The sequence below is a fragment of the Aspergillus brasiliensis genome (genome assembly GCF_001889945.1).
Source record: "Aspergillus brasiliensis CBS 101740 unplaced genomic scaffold ASPBRscaffold_1, whole genome shotgun sequence".
NCBI classification, from domain to species: Eukaryota; Fungi; Ascomycota; class Eurotiomycetes; order Eurotiales; family Aspergillaceae; genus Aspergillus; species Aspergillus brasiliensis.
In genome coordinates this window covers 1,194,504-1,211,306 of record NW_027137442.1, presented here as the reverse complement: position 1 = coordinate 1,211,306, position 16,803 = coordinate 1,194,504, and the positions used below count along the sequence as shown (strand labels likewise).

General features: G+C 53.7%; 7 protein-coding genes across 7 annotated transcripts; 4 read left to right on the top strand and 3 right to left on the bottom strand.

Moving 5' to 3' along the window:
* Positions 1-174: 174 nt before the first annotated feature.
* Positions 175-1,322, bottom strand: ASPBRDRAFT_114417 (mitochondrial 54S ribosomal protein mL67; the record flags this gene model as incomplete). The annotated part of the gene is made up of 2 exons (XM_067616819.1): positions 175-942; positions 1,044-1,322. 2 exons carry the CDS (start codon positions 1,320-1,322, stop codon positions 175-177), a joined length of 1,047 nt encoding a protein of 348 aa, XP_067484442.1.
* Positions 1,323-1,813: 491 nt separating this feature from the next.
* Positions 1,814-3,745, top strand: ASPBRDRAFT_24890 (putative UV radiation resistance protein (UVRAG); the record flags this gene model as incomplete). The annotated part of the gene is made up of 2 exons (XM_067622103.1): positions 1,814-1,897; positions 1,964-3,745. The coding sequence occupies 2 exons, from the start codon at positions 1,814-1,816 to the stop codon at positions 3,743-3,745; spliced, it is 1,866 nt and encodes a 621-aa protein (XP_067484441.1).
* Positions 3,746-4,977: 1,232 nt separating this feature from the next.
* On the top strand, positions 4,978-8,469 carry ASPBRDRAFT_190523 (uncharacterized protein; the record flags this gene model as incomplete). The annotated part of the gene is made up of 5 exons (XM_067620245.1): positions 4,978-5,182; positions 5,305-7,191; positions 7,250-7,297; positions 7,353-7,651; positions 7,705-8,469. 5 exons carry the CDS (start codon positions 4,978-4,980, stop codon positions 8,467-8,469), a joined length of 3,204 nt encoding a protein of 1,067 aa, XP_067484440.1.
* Positions 8,438-9,115, top strand: ASPBRDRAFT_230565 (uncharacterized protein). Its single transcript, XM_067622001.1, has 2 exons — positions 8,438-8,649; positions 8,970-9,115. Exons 1-2 carry the CDS (start codon positions 8,488-8,490, stop codon positions 9,054-9,056), a joined length of 249 nt encoding a protein of 82 aa, XP_067484439.1. The 5' UTR covers positions 8,438-8,487; the 3' UTR covers positions 9,057-9,115.
* Positions 9,116-9,583: 468 nt separating this feature from the next.
* ASPBRDRAFT_113310 (pepsin-like aspartic protease) lies at positions 9,584-10,933 on the top strand (the record flags this gene model as incomplete). The annotated part of the gene is made up of 4 exons (XM_067616729.1): positions 9,584-9,903; positions 9,959-10,236; positions 10,291-10,539; positions 10,596-10,933. The coding sequence occupies 4 exons, from the start codon at positions 9,584-9,586 to the stop codon at positions 10,931-10,933; spliced, it is 1,185 nt and encodes a 394-aa protein (XP_067484438.1).
* Positions 10,934-12,183: 1,250 nt separating this feature from the next.
* ASPBRDRAFT_165884 (uncharacterized protein) lies at positions 12,184-14,731 on the bottom strand. Its single transcript, XM_067619568.1, has 2 exons — positions 14,466-14,731; positions 12,184-14,384 (listed from the first exon to the last, which is right to left on the bottom strand). The coding sequence occupies exons 1-2, from the start codon at positions 14,574-14,576 to the stop codon at positions 12,414-12,416; spliced, it is 2,082 nt and encodes a 693-aa protein (XP_067484437.1). The 5' UTR covers positions 14,577-14,731; the 3' UTR covers positions 12,184-12,413.
* A 757-nt stretch (positions 14,732-15,488) lies between these two features.
* Positions 15,489-16,480, bottom strand: ASPBRDRAFT_50133 (DODA-type extradiol aromatic ring-opening family dioxygenase; the record flags this gene model as incomplete). The annotated part of the gene is made up of 3 exons (XM_067626486.1): positions 15,489-16,211; positions 16,280-16,410; positions 16,477-16,480. 3 exons carry the CDS (start codon positions 16,478-16,480, stop codon positions 15,489-15,491), a joined length of 858 nt encoding a protein of 285 aa, XP_067484436.1.
* Between the last annotated feature and the right edge of the window lie 323 nt (positions 16,481-16,803).

Genomic DNA, 16,803 nt, shown 5'->3' with positions numbered 1-16,803 from the left:
ATTTCTCTAAAACAACAATCGTAGGAAGTAGTAGTGGTGTAGTAGTGAGTAAAAATACAATTTATATCAAAATGAAAAACAACGCATCCCTCGGCATATGTATACACCATTCACACCCACTGAATGTGACATCAACAGACAAGAAGAAAATATGGATATGGACATCACAACTCTCTAGTTCTTCTCAACCGGCTGCTCCGTCCTCTCCCGGAACTCACCCTCCACCAGTACATCGGATTTCAGACCCTTCTGTCCCGGCATGACATGATCGCGAGACAGATCCAACTCACCGTGTCTCACGCGCTCAGGCCAAGCCTCTGCAAACCTGGCATCATGCAGATCGCGCCAAAGGATCTTGACCTCCTGGCCCTCCAGCGCCTGAGTAGTCTCCGCCGTCTCCTGAATCTTGTACTCAACGGACTCGTTGCTCAGGACCTGCTCAAGCTCAGCCACACGAGCAGCCTGCTCCGCGGCAACCCGCTCCTCCTTAGCCCGAGCAGCACGTCTCCTCTTCCGCGCAGTGGGGGTCAGGTATCCCCTCTTTCCATCAGCAAAGCCATTCTGCACCTCCTCTTCCTGGATCTTCAGCACGGCCGCGATATCCGCGACACTGGTGGCCTTTTGATCCATGACGGCGCGCTTGCGGTGGTGCTTGGGCATGATACGGCCGATCTTGTCCTTGTACTTCTCCAGGAACTCTTCGGCGCCCTTGGGGTCGCGGGGCCGCTTCTGGTCGATCCAGGCATCTGTGATGGTGATCATTTCTTTGGGCGGGGAGAGTTGCCGCTGGATGGAGAATTCGCGGAGGAGATGGTAGGCTCGTAGGCCGATTTTGCTGTCGTTGAAGTGCACGCTGAAATAGGGGACCCACATATCTTTGCGGAGACGGGCGGGCACGGTCTTTTTGCCGTGGTAGACGAGTTGTTTTAGGGTCATGTTGTTCTGTTTTTCAGATTAATTGTTGAGTTAGTGGTGATTCTTTTCTTCTATCCTTTCTCTCGATATGAGGTGATAGATTGGCAGATCCATGGGGGAGCACTCACCTCCAGATACCGAGTGAGAGAGTACACGACTTGGTTCGTGCGGATATTGTGATAGGCAAAGATGTTCTTGCCATGAGTGAGTGCCTTCAAGGCCTTTCGTAACCGAGTTCCCTCCTTGGCCTGATGCGTCTTGAACGCATTGGAGTTCTGCTCGCGCGGCTTGCCCTGGATGATGCTGTGGTTCTCGATGGGTGGGCGGCGCACAATATTCCACGTTCCAATCTTGGTCGGGTCCAGGATCTTCTGGAAGGGTGTCTTCGTCACCTGTTGCGAGGCCATCGCGGCCGGGTGGTCACCGTACTCCGCGTGACCGGATTCTCCTCTTTAGATGATGGTGATGGCGGGGAGGATCGTGGTGGAATAGAGCCGACGATTGCTTCGTCGTTCACTCTATTTACCGAATTGGGCCCAAATCCGGAGAGACTGGGGGAATTGATGGGAGTGGTTGGGGGTGGTGGAATTGGGTGAAGCTCCGGCGAGAGAAAGAGAGAACGGAGAGGACGAGAGAAGGTCGGCGGATCAATTTTTCGACGGAGATCCCGACCGGGCGAGGGATTCCGCCGGCAACCCAACTTGCTGGCTTCATCAACCAGCTCCATGTTAACGGTTTGAGGATCAGCAACGCTAAAGTATTAGGACGCGTCTTGAATTGAGTTTTATTTCGATTGCATCCGTCACTGGTGTTTTAGTTCCCAGTCTCCTGCTTAGGATGACCCGACACATACGGCGTGCGCAGTGCGACAGCTAAGCTTCCCCTCCGACTGTCTGCTATGGCGCTGCCGGCGACCGCCTGGGGATTCGCGGACAACGACGACGCTGGCAGTCGCCGTGAGAGACCTGGCTTGTTTCTTCCGGTACATTAGCATCCTACGACCGCTAAGTTTATCCATTGAAGCATCCCACTGATGATTTCCGCGCAGAATCGCAAGCTTCGCCATCTGCAGGGCATCTCTGTCCGGAATCTCGTCGTTAGCCCGCCCAGTCGACCTCGCGGGAAGACCATCGACGATGACAACATCCCCAACTCGCTACATACACCCTTGAAAGCGCTCGCCGAAGATGAAGCGAAACCCTTACATCAATCGCGCTCCTTCACCGATCTCAAAACGACCCCCGCTTCCAGCGCAGAAGGCCGCCCTCGGAGAGAACAGCCACCCCCGTTGCGACAATGGCAGAGGAGGAACACGCTACCCTGGAATGGGCCCAACCCGCGCGCACGGCAGGTGAAGCTGGAGGAGATTACAAGCAGCCGTATGGCCGATACATGGTTCTCGGTTCATTGCGACGGGATCGACGAGCCGGTTTACGTGAGTGAGGTGGTCGAGCATGCCACCAATCCCAGCTTCCGGTCCTTCGATTTGAATATATGTGGCCCGGCAATCGCTCGTCGGGATCAGGTCACGGTGAAAGTCTGGGCACGCACGGTGGCCATGGAAGAGTACTTGCTGCTGGTGGAATTGCACCTGTGTCTGCAGTCTTTACAATTCCTGGGGAAGTCCCTGGATAACTTCCATCAGCCGCTCCCGCCGAATTCGATCCTGTTCCATTTCGCAGATGGCGTCTATACGAATCTAACCGACCTTCCTCCCGTGGCCACTTCTGTGCCTCCCCGCCATCCCCGATCCGCCGATGGTGCCACGTTACCGACGTCGTCGTACGATGCGCTGATGCGATTGGCCAATCTGGACGAGTGCATCCAGGATGCTTTGACGACCCGAGACAAGCTGGAGGCGCAAATCAGCTCGATCTTAGAAGAGAATCAGCGCGCGCTGGCCACGACCAGTAATGCTTCACAAGCTCGGGATAAGCTCGCGCTCACCAAGCATGCCGTTGCGACGGAGCGGAAGCAGCTTCGCAGTGCAACGAAGCGGAAGGAAGAATTGATCGCCAGCCTCCAGGCCAGACGAGAGGCTATGGAGCGTGGACGCCAGACACAAGCCAGGGCGCGCAGTCATCTCCCGGACGCGCAAGTGAAACTGGGATCGAGCGTGAAGCTGCTAGAACAGAACACGGACGAGGGCCGGGGTCAGATTCGGCGCATCGCGGAGGACCTCATTGCGGTCTATCCCATCGAGCCCATTCCGGACAAGCCGTTGGCTTTCACTATTGCCGGAATGGCCTTGCCCAACTCGAACTTTACGGATGTCGACCGCGATGCGGTGGCGGCTGCGCTGGGATATACCGCGCATCTCGTGTATCTGCTGTCGTTCTACCTGTCCATTCCGCTGCCGTACCCGATCAACCCGTATCTATCGAACTCGCTGATCCAAGATCCGGTGTCTGCAGCGCTGCCGCAGCGAACCTACCCGCTCTACCCGGTGAATGTGCAGTACCGGTTTGAGTATGGGGTCTTCTTGCTGAACAAGGACATTGAGTTCCTGTTGAACAAGCAAGGGCTGCGCGTGCTCGACATCCGACATACCCTCCCCAATCTGAAGTATCTGCTGTACGTGCTCACGGCGGGCACGACGGACATCCCCGCGCGCAAAGCTGGGGGCATCCGAGGGCTTCTGCCTGGGCGATTGTCGCCGAGTCTGTCGCGTCGGGGCAGCGAGGCCAGCAGTACGAACGGTGAGGCGGTTCTTCCTCGCAAAGTGGTGGGTTCAGTGATAAGTGCCAATGGGGAAGTCATAGCGCCCGACAAAGGCAAGCGAGCCATGGCGAGTACTAGTTTAGCTGATGCAGCACCATCTGTGGCCTGAACGTTCGTTTTTAAACTTGACTTTTTCTATGTGTGTATGATTTAGCTTTTGGGATCTCCCTACACATGACATGATCATGCTTGTTGCGAATGTTGGTGTTTGGGTTCTGCATTGTAGGCCATGTTGGGAGTCGAGCGTGTGTCTCTGTTTTCTTTGTGATTTTCCTCTTTCTCTTTTCTTCTTCTTCTTATCCATCTTACTTCCTTGGTTTTTGTTTTCTTTCTTTTCTTTTTTCTTTTCCAGCGGGCGAGTGGAAGCACTGACAGTTCCATCCACTCGCCCGCTTATCGGATTTAATTAATTCGACCGTCGGAGGCGCGCTCAGGCTGTCCGTGTACATAGTAATGATATCTTTCTCAACCTACTACAGCAGATATGAATCCAATTTAACTGCAGCGAGGGTATTAGAGTAGGGGAAGCTTCCAGTATCTTCACTGTTCAAATTGTCTGGAGAGAGTTTAGTGTAAATTGTTACTCGTTAGATAATGGATATCCACCCTGCTGAGGAGGAATGGAAGATGCCTAGAGGGAATGGCGGAGAAAGGCGCCCGGAGCCACCGGGAAAGACAGCCAAATCTACTCGATTCATCTTAGACTCAGAGTCTATTGCCATTCGCTTTGATAACAGGAACTGACCATGGAACGCAAGGGCATTGGGAAAAGAAGGGGGACTCACTAGTTAGTAGCAGGGAGGTTCCTCCTCCTCCCTCCAAGGAAGAGAGAGGAAAATTCAACTCAACGTGGATGAATGCATGAAGAAGAATGAATGATTGAATGAATGAAATTGTTGGAATTCCTACCCCGCATTTGAATAGTGGTACACCTGACACTGACTGGCACTGAACTGACACACGGAAAATGAAGCAGAAAATGAACGAGTGAACACTTATTCTGGTGTTGTTGCTGTTGTTTTATTTTTATCATTATTTCCCACCCTCCATCATTATCATCATCAATACCACCACCTGCCACAAGTCCACACTACTTTCTCTGCCCCGTCTTTTTCCACCGTCCACCATCTCCTCCATTCTTCTCTCCCCTAAAGTTGCTGCTTACCCGCGGAGAACTTCCGGGCCGGGACGAGACCAGGACCAGCGCCGTTTAGAATCTGGAACTGTACGACTGGATCTTCGCCCACAAAAAAGGCGTTCCCCCCTCCTCCCCCCCACCGCTTTTTGTCGCTTTGCATCGGCATTCCCTCTGGCCTGAATATCCACTTCGCACCTCAAACCATGGCGGCGCCTGCGAGTAACGGCCAGCACCACCACGACGCCGCTGCTTCAGCCTCGCAGTCCCTCTATTCCCAGGACTCCCGAGCTCCGAAATCGCCCTCTCCCCAGCTCCAGCACCAGCTCCAGTCCCAACAGTCCCAGCATCGGCGTGGCTACCAGGCCTGCGACCCTTGCCGAAAGCGCAAAGTCAAGTGTGACCTTGGCAGTAAGTCCCTCTGTGCTTTCTCCTGTTTCTCCTCTTACTTTCCCCCCCCCGCTTGATTAAATTAAACCTTCCCCCTCATCTCCCCGATGACTTTTCCCTCGATGCTTATTCGTTCCCCGCAGGTGTCGATAATCCCCGTCCCCCGCCCTGTGTACGATGTCGCCGCGAAAGCAAGCGCTGCGAGTTCTCCGCTACTCGGCGGAAGCGCAAGCCCTCGGAGGTGGAGGAGCCCACCGAGGCGATACTTCGACGCGATAAGCGGATGATGGTGGGCGAGGTCATCTCCAATAGCGGATCCGTCAGTGATGGAGGCTCATCCTATGCGCCCGAGCGCACCTCTTCTTCCTTCGATAACAGCACCAGTATCTCACGACCAAAATGGACCGAGGAATCGCCGACCACAAACAATACGCAGCTCCCGTCGTCGTCTACGCCCAGTCAGCGGTTTCCACCCAATCCGTCGCCGTCCGGAAATGCGCCGTTCGCTGAACCGAGGAGCACGCGGCTGCCCATGTACCCGGCTGCGGAGCGGAGCCATGCGGCGAGCTTCAGCCTCGAGGGTGGCCAGCCCATGATGAATCGGACTGCCGTTGAGTTGCTGTCGCCGGCCATCAGTAACAGTCATGATGCGCTGCACCTCTTATCAGAAGCGGCTGGTCGGACGGAGGATCTCAACCGTCAAAGCCTGGAGAACCGGTATGCTGCGCGCCAGTCGGTTTCATCCTTCAATTCGCCCATGTCTCCGCTCACGCAGGCTGGTACGCCCCGGAGTGGAGGCGGGTCATTCTCTCGACCACCCCGCTCGGGGACTGTGCCCGTAGGTACGTACTATTCCGCGGGCGCATCGGGGTCCGCTGATGCGCGACTCCCGGATGGTCGTGGCCCAGCGGACGCTGCAGAAACCACACAGGATCCCGGGTTCGTAGATGCGGTCAAGGCTTGGTCGCGACTACGGTTTGTTCGTGCGGGGTGGCTGTCCGTCGAAGAGTCAATGGCCTATGTAGCATATTACTACGAGCATCTCGCACCGCTCAGTCCCATTGTGATTCCAGACTTTTCACACCCCTCCACCCATCGGACGTTGCTTACAGATGAGCCGGTACTCGCGGTGACCATTCTTACGACGGCGTCGCGGCATATGAAGCCCAAGGGCGACGGAGCTTACACACGTGCTTTCTACATCCATGACCGGCTTTGGTCGTACCTCCGCGGCATGATTGAGCGTTTGTTCTGGGGCCAGGAGAAATTTGGTGGAAACGGCGTGGGGATTAGCGGGCCTCGTTCGTTTGACCTCGCGCCCACCTCGTCGAAAGTAAGCCATAAGGGCAACCTGAGGTCACTGGGCACCATCGAGGCGCTGCTGATCTTGACGGATTGGCATCCGCGGAACCTGCACTTTCCACCCGGTGACGACGAAAATGCCTTGCTGGACCTGGACGCGCAAACGCAAAGTCGGTACGAAAAGGAACTCGAAGCCGAGGTTGACAATACGGCCAACCGGGTCCCGAATAGTGCTGCGGAAGGGAGGCTGGCCTTCCAGAAGTGGCTGGAACCCGCTTGGCGATCGGATCGGATGTCGTGGATGTTGCTGAGTACCGCACAGGCATTGGCGTTTGAGCTGGGAGTCTTCGACCAGAAGAGCGATGCCAAAGCGGCCGGCGAATCCCCATCCGAGCAGACGCGCAAACGTCGGCTCCGGCGTCTGATCCTGGTGTACATCACGCAGAGCAGTGGCCGCTTGGGGATCCCATCCATGCTGCCGTTGCCCCAGTGGACCAACGACATTCAGCCGACATCGGCCACCGCCGCCAAGGGCGCAGATACCATTGTCGACCGGATGCATGATTGCTGGATCGGGATCTCGAAGATCATGTATCAAAGCAACCAACTGTTATTTGCGTCGAGCGAGCAAACGTCGGAGCTCATTCGCAGCGGTCGTTACCGAGACCAGATTGACCGGTTTCAGCCATTCTTGCGCGAGTGGCGACACAACATTGACACGATTGATTGTAAGCGCGCTCTACCTAGTGGGTCAGGCGCTGGCCGGGTGCTAATCGATGTACGCAGTGGCTCCTTCGATGAGATGTATATTGATGATTGAATATGAATATACTCGTATGTAGCTGACTCATGATGTGACTACGATGCCCCGACTTGCTGACTCTTCCAGGGCTCTATGTCAACTCCCTGGCTTTGCAGGCGGTGGTGGATCGCTGGACGACCATGTCGAATGAGGCTGCTCAGGCCCAGAATGCGCGCCCCAATTCAGGTCCATCCTCGGGCACTGGTTGGTTCCATGTACTCATGGAATTATATCGTGTCAACGAGCAGTACATCCAGGAGGTGGTGGATGCCTCCCGCAAGATTTTGCAGACGGTGCTCGAGATCCTCGTCCCGCGCGATCACCTCAAACATGCCCCTGTTCGGACGTGCTTTCGCATCTTGTCGGGAATGATCTTTATCTTGAAGGTAGACCTCGCCGATCTCTTCCATGTGGTTGTGGCTCCGCTGACGCTCTCTAGACTTTCACGCTTGGTGCCAAAGAAGATGATGTGCGTGTGTCGCTGGACCTTCAGGATCGCACCATCGAAGCCTTGAAGACCTGTGTAGTTGACGATGTCCACCTGAACCACGCGATTGCACGCTTGTTGGAGTTGCTCACCACCAGCATTCGCACGCGATTCCTGCGTTTCGCGCCCTTAGACCGCAGTGGCGATGGCGAACAAGAGCGTCCCTCAGCGCCAGTCTCACGGCATCAGTCGCCGCGGCCGCGTGAAGGGCCACAAACCCGCCGGGAGGGGTCGGCGCATGCTTGGACACCAGCGCAGAGTGCAACGCAGAATCTAGGATATGTCGATAGCAACAGTCAGACGGGGACCAGCATGGCCTCTGTCCATGATCCGCTGGCCGGCATCCCGGCCCAGCCGATCAACTCATCCAACATTAATGTCTCGTTCATGCCCCCTCCACCATCGGTGTACTACAACTACTACGACCCCAGCGCAACTCCGCCGGCCGGCGAGCTGGATGGATCCAATGTTCCGTCTCAGGCCATGCACGATAATAATCCAGGGACGTCCGGCGGATTGCCAGACTGGTTTGCGCTGCCGCTCGACCAGTTCTTCAACAGTTCGACGGCTGTGGTGGACCAGGGTCTGGGAGGCACGGGACCCATGGTGGGCGAATTCGACATGTTGGAGGTGCTTCTGAATGAACAGTATGATGGTCATGAGGGGATTGAATCGGCTGGCGGAGGGAACCTTCCGTCCCAGTTTTTGCAATCGTGATCCCCGATGGTCTCATGAATGTACGAATTCACGCGTAGTATTTTTTTTATTTTTCTTTCTCTTCCTTTCCGATCTTGGATTCTCGCTAGTTCCTTTCTGTACACTTCGGCTTTTTGGCTTGTGATCTTGATTGCTAGACCTGTATATCCTCACGGATCCCGCCGGAGTGCGCCATTTCTGGTAACACTCTCTTTCCCTTTTGGTCTTGATCGTGAGGAGGAATGCAAATTGAAGGCACGGCTTCTCCATCGTGGCCCACCAACCAACATTGTCCTTGGAGGTCCAACTCCCCCTTCCGTTGGCTACTGGCTCAATGCAGAGACTCCATCGAGCTCGTATGGCTCGGCCAACCCCGAGTCGTCAGGGGCAGCGGCAGGGACGAGCTAATTTAGACCACTGATAAGGCGTGCGCGATAGTCAAAAGTCTCAGCGTCACATCGTGCCAGCAGATAAGTTGGATTGTGTGACTGGATGTTGGCTAACGCATGGTGTCTCCGGAGGCCCGACGGATCCAGCGCGATCGGCGGTGGAGCGCAATCTATCGACATCCGCGCCTAAGATATCTATCCTTCAGCAGTTTAGCCTAACCCTGCAGGCCTGTTAGGCCAGTGCTATCATGATCGGCCCCCCACGGTCGAATGAGCTTTTGTTTCTCTCCGTCAGGCCCTGCCAGTTAATCTGCTATCTACTCCGCGGTAACATCGTGCCAGTCTCCACTAAGGCAGGGTCCAGGGCTGCATGTCTTACTTTGCACCGAGTCGGCCGCCGGATGGCTCTGTCTTGGCAATTGCGAATATCCTCATGGGCGACGGACGACCACGGATTTGGACGGACATGGGAGGGATCTTCGTTGGTTTATGCCTGGAAGGGACATTATCTCCTTCCACCATGACGGCTGCCACAGCGGGGACTCTGAGACATTTTTGCTCTGAAGAGCATGGTCGACTTTGATGGACGGATGAGTTGATCGAGGTCAATTGGGAGAGCTTCGCAAGTATAAGAAGAGACTGCTCGGCCAGCAGAATGTCTCTCTTCATCAACCAAGAGTCCAAGGCTTCTTTGTCTGGTTCCATCTCTGCTCCGAACTCTCTTGCTTGACATTCTCGTGGTCAAAATGGTCGTCTTCAGCAAAACCGCCGCCCTCTTCCTGGGTCTGTCCACCGCCGTCTCTGCGGCGCCGGCTCCGACTCGCAAGGGCTTCACGATCAACCAGATTGCCCGGCCTGCCAACAAGACGCGCACCGTCAACCTGCCGGCCTTGTATGCCCGTTCCCTGGCCAAGTATGGCGCGACGGTGCCTCAGAGCGTGAAGGAGGCTGCCAGCAAGGGTAGTGCCGTGACCACGCCCCAGAACAATGACGAGGAGTACCTGACTCCCGTTACTGTCGGAAAGTCCACCCTGCATCTGGACTTTGACACCGGATCTGCCGATCTGTAAGCTTTGTCCGCTAATTAGTCTCGCGAACTGTTTCAACTAATATGAACCCAGCTGGGTCTTCTCGGACGAGCTCCCTTCCTCGGAGCAGACCGGTCACGATCTGTACACACCTAGCTCCAGCGCGACCAAGCTGAGCGGCTACTCGTGGGATATCTCCTACGGTGACGGCAGCTCGGCCAGCGGAAACGTGTACCGGGACACTGTCACCGTTGGTGGAGTCACCACCAACAAGCAGGCCGTTGAAGCCGCGAGCAAGATCAGCTCCGAGTTCGTTCAGGACACGGCTAATGATGGTCTTTTGGGTCTGGCTTTTAGCTCCATCAACACTGGTGAGCTACACTCTACATCACTCGAGGTTACCTATCTGCTAACCCATTCCACAGTCCAGCCTCAGGCGCAGACCACCTTCTTCGACACCGTCAAGTCCCAGCTGGACTCTCCTCTTTTTGCTGTGCAGCTGAAGCACGATGCCCCTGGTGTCTACGACTTTGGCTACATTGATGATTCCAAGTACACCGGTTCCATCACCTACACGGACGTCGACAGCTCCGAGGGCTACTGGGGATTCAGCACCGACGGCTACAGTGTCGGCAGCGGCAGCTCCAGCTCCAGCGGCTTCAGCGCCATTGCTGGTAAGGCTTCCTTAACCTAACAATTAGGTTGTCCACCTTTTTACTGACTAGTGTAGACACCGGCACCACCCTCATCCTCCTTGATGACGAGATCGTCTCTGCCTACTACGAGCAGGTTTCCGGTGCGCAGGAGAGCTACGAAGCCGGTGGCTACGTTTTCTCTTGCTCGGCCGACCTCCCTGACTTCACTGTCGTGATTGGCGACTACAAAGCCGTCGTTCCTGGCAAGTACATCAACTACGCACCCATTTCCACCGGCAGCTCCACCTGCTACGGCGGTATCCAGAGCAACAGCGGTCTGGGACTGTCCATCCTGGGCGATGTGTTCTTGAAGAGCCAGTATGTGGTCTTCAACTCTGAGGGCCCTAAGCTGGGCTTCGCCGCTCAAGCTTAGATCAACCACTGAAGAAGTGAAGTATCTGATCTGCCGAGTGATCCATCCCGATGGAGATAAAACATGTGGATATAAATAGCAGGCGATGGCGATGATGTTGATGTTGATGTTGATGATGACTCGTACATACTTGATGAAGCTTGATACATATGCAATGTGATTGTATCTAAGTGATGAATATACTATAAATCCATCTCATGGCTCTTAGCCGTGAGTGCACAATATACATCATAGTATTAGTAGTATGATTTCCCCCAAAGGAAATATAGTATTACCAAGTTAGCACCCAAACACTGTGATAGCAGTAGTAGTAACTGTTTGACAAAACATATCACAGACATAGTCTATAGTAGACAGACAGGTATTAAGTATGCATGAATGCAAAACACACTCCACAGGCTACTAGTTACTGAACCATCGACCACTCGCTAGCATTCAGCAAGTACTACTCTATGTCCACCCCCAGGATCCTTAATTTCCCTCACCCCCGCCTTCTAGTAGCATTCAGTAGCAGTTACCTCTATTCGGCTTACCTCCAGGAAGAATACTATGATACAGTAACATGGATATATATAATATTACTCAAAAGAAAAAAAACTTACCACTACTAGTAGTCGAAAGTATCTGTAGTGTAAGTATCATTTTCGTTTCGGTGAGAACTGAAACTACTACTACTACTACTACTACTACTACTACTACTACCAGTAGCCCATAGTATATATATATGTATATATATAATAATACTAACTACTAATTACTACTACATTATCCTGCACACATGATAAGTTCCACTGCCAAGTTGAGAACAAGATTAACACTAGTTACTAGACTAGTGACTATGGCAGTAATCAGCCGTCTCACTGCTACGGTAATGGAAAAAGGAAATGAAGGAGGAAGGTGGAGGTAACTAGGGGAATGAGGAGAAGAGATGCCGCACTGAACGGATACTAGTAAGGGTATTGGATGGATGCTTTGAGATTGGATTGATTAGTAGTCTTTCTACTCCACTGATTAAGTAGCTCGGTTGTTAGTAGTGATTCAATGGATTGATGGTAAGAGGACATGAGGAACTAAATAGTTAGGATAAATGGATAAATTATCTAATCTAGTTGTCTTATTAGTTACATTACATGGGTAGGAAGTGACTCGGTCGTGAGTACTGTTTTAGTGGTTAGTACGCTACTAAATACTTAATGTCCATTGAAATTTCGAGCTTTCTACTACAGCATACAGTGAACAGAGTATTAGAGAGGAGGTTGTCATTGCTCATATTGCTATGGTATAATATCTACGAACCGAGCTTCTGCTCTGGTTAACTACTACCCCATAATTAGAAGGGCATGCATGCTATATATAGTCCCAATAGGAGACCCCAATGGTTCTCGGAGGCCACCCAATTGTATCCCAAATATTGTTCATGAAAAAAAGAATCGAGAAGATTCCCAGGGTATTGTTTTCTCGACACACCGTACGCCAAAATTCATAACTCCTGTTTGTCCAGTCCCCATATCTCCCAATGTTGCAGCACGTCCCAACCAACGCGCCGCACATGCCGTCGCCAGTATCGACCATCGCGAAGGATTCGCGTACCGCAGGGATGCATGCCCGGGTCGGTCGCTTGCTCGTCCGCGGGCGGATTGGCTTCTCCTGGTTCGGTGTTAGGAGTATCGTCTTCTCGCGTCCGTTTACCCAGTACCGACGGCAGGGGATGTCCGTTTCTCTGCGAAGGCACCATTGCAGTATGACCATTGGCGGGTGGGGAGGGTCCCTCAGCCGATGGGCTCTTATCATAGCCGACGTTGGCTTCCGCACTGGTAGCACGGGATCCCGTGGGCGTTTGCAGCTGGACGTGTCCGTGAACTCCTGCCTGCTCGGCCGGTACGGTGTAGTAGTCTCCTAGTTGGAAGCCCTTGCGGCCTATGCCAATGATTTTCAGCCGGTGAAAGACTTGCTGGTCTGCAAGGGACTCGCTGAGGCTTGCGATTAAGGTCTCGTCGTCGGCTTCCACCATGTCGGAGAGCGTCCGGGCGGAGGCGAGCGCATTGGCCGAAGGGGAGAAGTATTTGAATATCTTTGGGGGCGGCCCAGGACGAGCCGTCTCGGCTGGTTGGGAATTGGTAGGGATGAGAAGACGCAGCGCCTTGAGGTTTCGGAGGAATGGAAGAAGAAGCCCCAATGCTTCCATGTCGGAGAGCTCCGTGGCGAAGCCCAGCTGCTCCAATTGCGGGCTGGCATGGACGAGGCGCGCGACCGTCGGTGCAGACAAGGGCCAGCGAGCGGGCAGTAAGAGATGTCGTAAGGTAGCAGCATGATTCAAAGTGATGTTGTTCAGGTATATGTCCCGGATGCTTGCTTGCAAACTGGGGGAGTTGCTTGCAGCGACAGTGGAGCAATTGGCATATGTGCTGTTAGTAGCGGGTTGAGAGGTATCGGAAGAAGGGGGTGAAAGTGCGGCAGAAGAGGTCAGAGGTCGAGGGGAGTTGATATCGTCGCTGGGGTTCAGGGTGGCATTGACAAAGTATAACCGTTCCAGACCGGTAAACTGATTAAGAAATAGTGCATGTTTCTTGCTCATGGCATCCTGTCGGATTGCCTTGATACGAATGGGATGAGACGGCGTTGTGGGCCAGGTGCTATCCACAAATGTGTTCATCGAAAGATCCGCGCCGCCGTGCTGGAGGATGGTCACCTCTTCCACCGTGCTACCATTGACCGCCAGACCGAAGTCTTCGGTGTGCAAAGCGTACAAGTTCTGCAGGCCAATCTTCTTGATAGAGAGGGGTTGTTTCGCAGCGATGCACTTGCGGAAGTAGTCGTGGACCATGACGCTAGGCTCCTGCGCATTGCGCATACGGGGAGACCAATGCATGTTGAGCTCGCGCAACTTGCGACACTTGAACACCAGAGTCGAGATGTCATCCGGATAGCAAAGCGGATCAATGTCGGTAACCTTCAAATACCGAAGATGTGGCATGGGTGGAATGACGATGGTTGGTCGGGGATGTCGACTTGAGGGAAACCGTACGGTCAAGGCCGTCAGCTTAGGCAGCTGCGCCAGCCCGAGATAGACCGTTTCCAGCATCTTAGTGTTGAGTTCCCAGCTAAAGCTTTCCAGTTCCGTCATCCGATCGACCGCCGCGCGCACCGCAATGTTCAGCATCATCGACGAGTCCGGCACGCGCCCCACGCGCGCATGTTCCTCGAGCTCGAGCTCCCGCCAGTTGCCTCGAAGAGTGAGCGACCGGACGAGCGTGGCATAGGGACGGGTGATGATGGCGTTCAGTCCCATGGAGAAGGGGCTGGCGCTACCCATCCCCTCGGGCTCATCGTCGCGATATCGGATTTTGTCATAGGAGGTCAAGGTGATGTGTTTGTAGAGCTGGGGGAGGGCCATGTAGTTGAGAACGCGGCATGCTCGACAGAGGCGGGCGAGATCGCCGGGATCATCTACCTGCAAGAAGACACAAGGTGGTTAGTGGGTGGCACGAGCTCCATTTATTTCACGCGAGCAGCAGTAACTAGCTAGACGAACGTAGGAGACGATGACCGCGATGAGGTTGAGCGGTAGAATCATAAGCGGAGCGCCCTGGGGGCGATCGGTGGTGACGCTGGCCTCAAACATGTTCCGGTTGACAGCCGCCATGATGCGACGCCCAGGGGCGATAGGGTCGCAGCATGGACTGGGGGACAAACAGGGGCAGGTGGGGACAAGCCAGGCGAGACATCTATCAGAAAGACAGAGACTCCAACTGGGGCGGGATGAAGTCGAAGAAGTAACTTTAGTAACTTGAAGATGGCGGAAACTCTTCGATGTTCCACTGCTGAGTCAGGTTCCGGTCTCTTCATGTGTAACTAGTTAGCTAATGTAGTTTAAAGTTAATTAAGACCTCACGTGAATTAATTCCCTTCTTCTTCTTTTTCATCTGCACATTTGGTTCGGTTTGAAACGAAGATATTATTCCTGCTTATATGACAGCTGTGGAGTGGGCGATCACACGTGGTGACAGGCAAGGGAAATAGGAAATGTGGGTAAGTGACTGAATTGGCCTAACTAACTAGTTGGTATCTCTCCTCTACCCGGATGCTACTAGTATATACTATCGAGGCAGCATGTACTACTACAACAGTATACTAGTAGCTTCTGTGCTCGTAACCTCCCTCTGATGGTAATTCCAGTCAGAGGCTCAATTCTGAAACAATTAGATCCCTGCTCGATTGTCCTGCTGCCCAACATAGCAAGGTTTCACCTCCCTTGCTTTTTTCCACGCCTCGTTTCTAGAAGGATGACCCTGAACCAACCTACGTGTCAGATTCGGAGTATATATTGACTTTGTCGGATAGTATATACTTCATGTACTAGGCTGTGCTTTTCATACTCTTCATGAGCTCCCTCTAAGTAGTCACTATATGGTATCAGACACACTACTATTCCCCTTATCTTTCGACCTCATCAATCATATGGATGTTTCTCATCGGCATTACTATATTGAAATATCACGTTTCACTATATCACCAAATATGACACATGCCTTGTAGCAATGATAACTACAGTAACTCATCCCAACTTATTCCACTCCCCAATCGTAAACTGCGAATTACACATATTCGTCAACTCCCAAGTCTCAGCCCCAAGAACCACCTTACTGCCCTCATCCTCCCACTCGCCCACAGCACCCGCCACAAACAACGCGGCCATAAAATGATCATCCGTAGCATGCGCATCCCGATACTCCGGATGCTTCATCAACCTCGTCATCGCGCGCCTCATCTTCGGCCCGCCGGAACATTTCACCATAACATCCTCGACCGCCTGACGGAACTCCAACGCCCAATCCTCCGGCGGCGTCTCCATGGCAAAGTTATCACGGAACCGCAGCATAGGCGCCCACCGATTCCGGTAGAGGTTGTGTACGGCGCCTCCAGTGCCGATGATGAGGTAGTTCTCGCGACGAAGTTGGCGGAGCGTGGAGCCGACTTTCAGGTGGTAGTGGGGGTCGTAGCGGGCGTTGGAGGAGACGAGGGTGGTGGGTGGGCAGGCGTTGGGGAACATGCGGATGAGGATGAGGTAGACGTCGTGGATCCATTCGAAGGTGTCGTTGCCGGAGGCTTTGAAGCCGGCTTGGTTGAGGAGGTCGATGCATCGGTGGGAGGTGGCGAGGTCCGGGTTGAGCTTGTAGTCGACGTATTTGGAAGGGTGCACGTAAGCTACGGGGCTTTTGCCGGGGTTGGGGTTCGTGGCGACTTGGATGCCATCACCGTGGCAAGCCCAGTGGGCGCCCTGGGAGGTTGCTGTTGTTAGTGGATGTGGTGTGAGATGGAGAAGAGGTATGAGGTAGATGGATGTACCATTATGACCACGCCTTTGATGCCTTGTGCTAGGGCTTCGTCTCCGCATTTCCGCCAGTAGTCGGCCGAAGTAGACTCTTCACCGAGCATCATGGTCGAGCCATGAGAAAAGAAGTGAACGGGTGTTAATCCTATACATTATGAGTTAGTTAGTATCGACTGCGCATCTCCAGGAGTAGGTCTAGCTGAGTACGTACCCATCTCTGCGCTATTCAATCAGGTAAACTTCTAGTATTGATGAATGGTAGTACTAAGAATCTAGTTTAGGATTAACAGGGGATCAGCCTGCATGATGCACTTAATTTGGGTTGGAAGAGACGCTGGCACTTATACGAAGCCTCACATCGGGACCATCGGGTGGGCGGACCACAAACCGAGATGTCATCCGAACAACGCAACTCGGGCCCCAGACGAGCATTTCCGGGGATAAGGTGGCCCCCACAGCCTGGGGAAGAATATACTTTGGTCATTTGGCAAGGTGTGGGGTTGCCGCAACTTCCCTAGGTTCTCGATTCGAGGAGAGC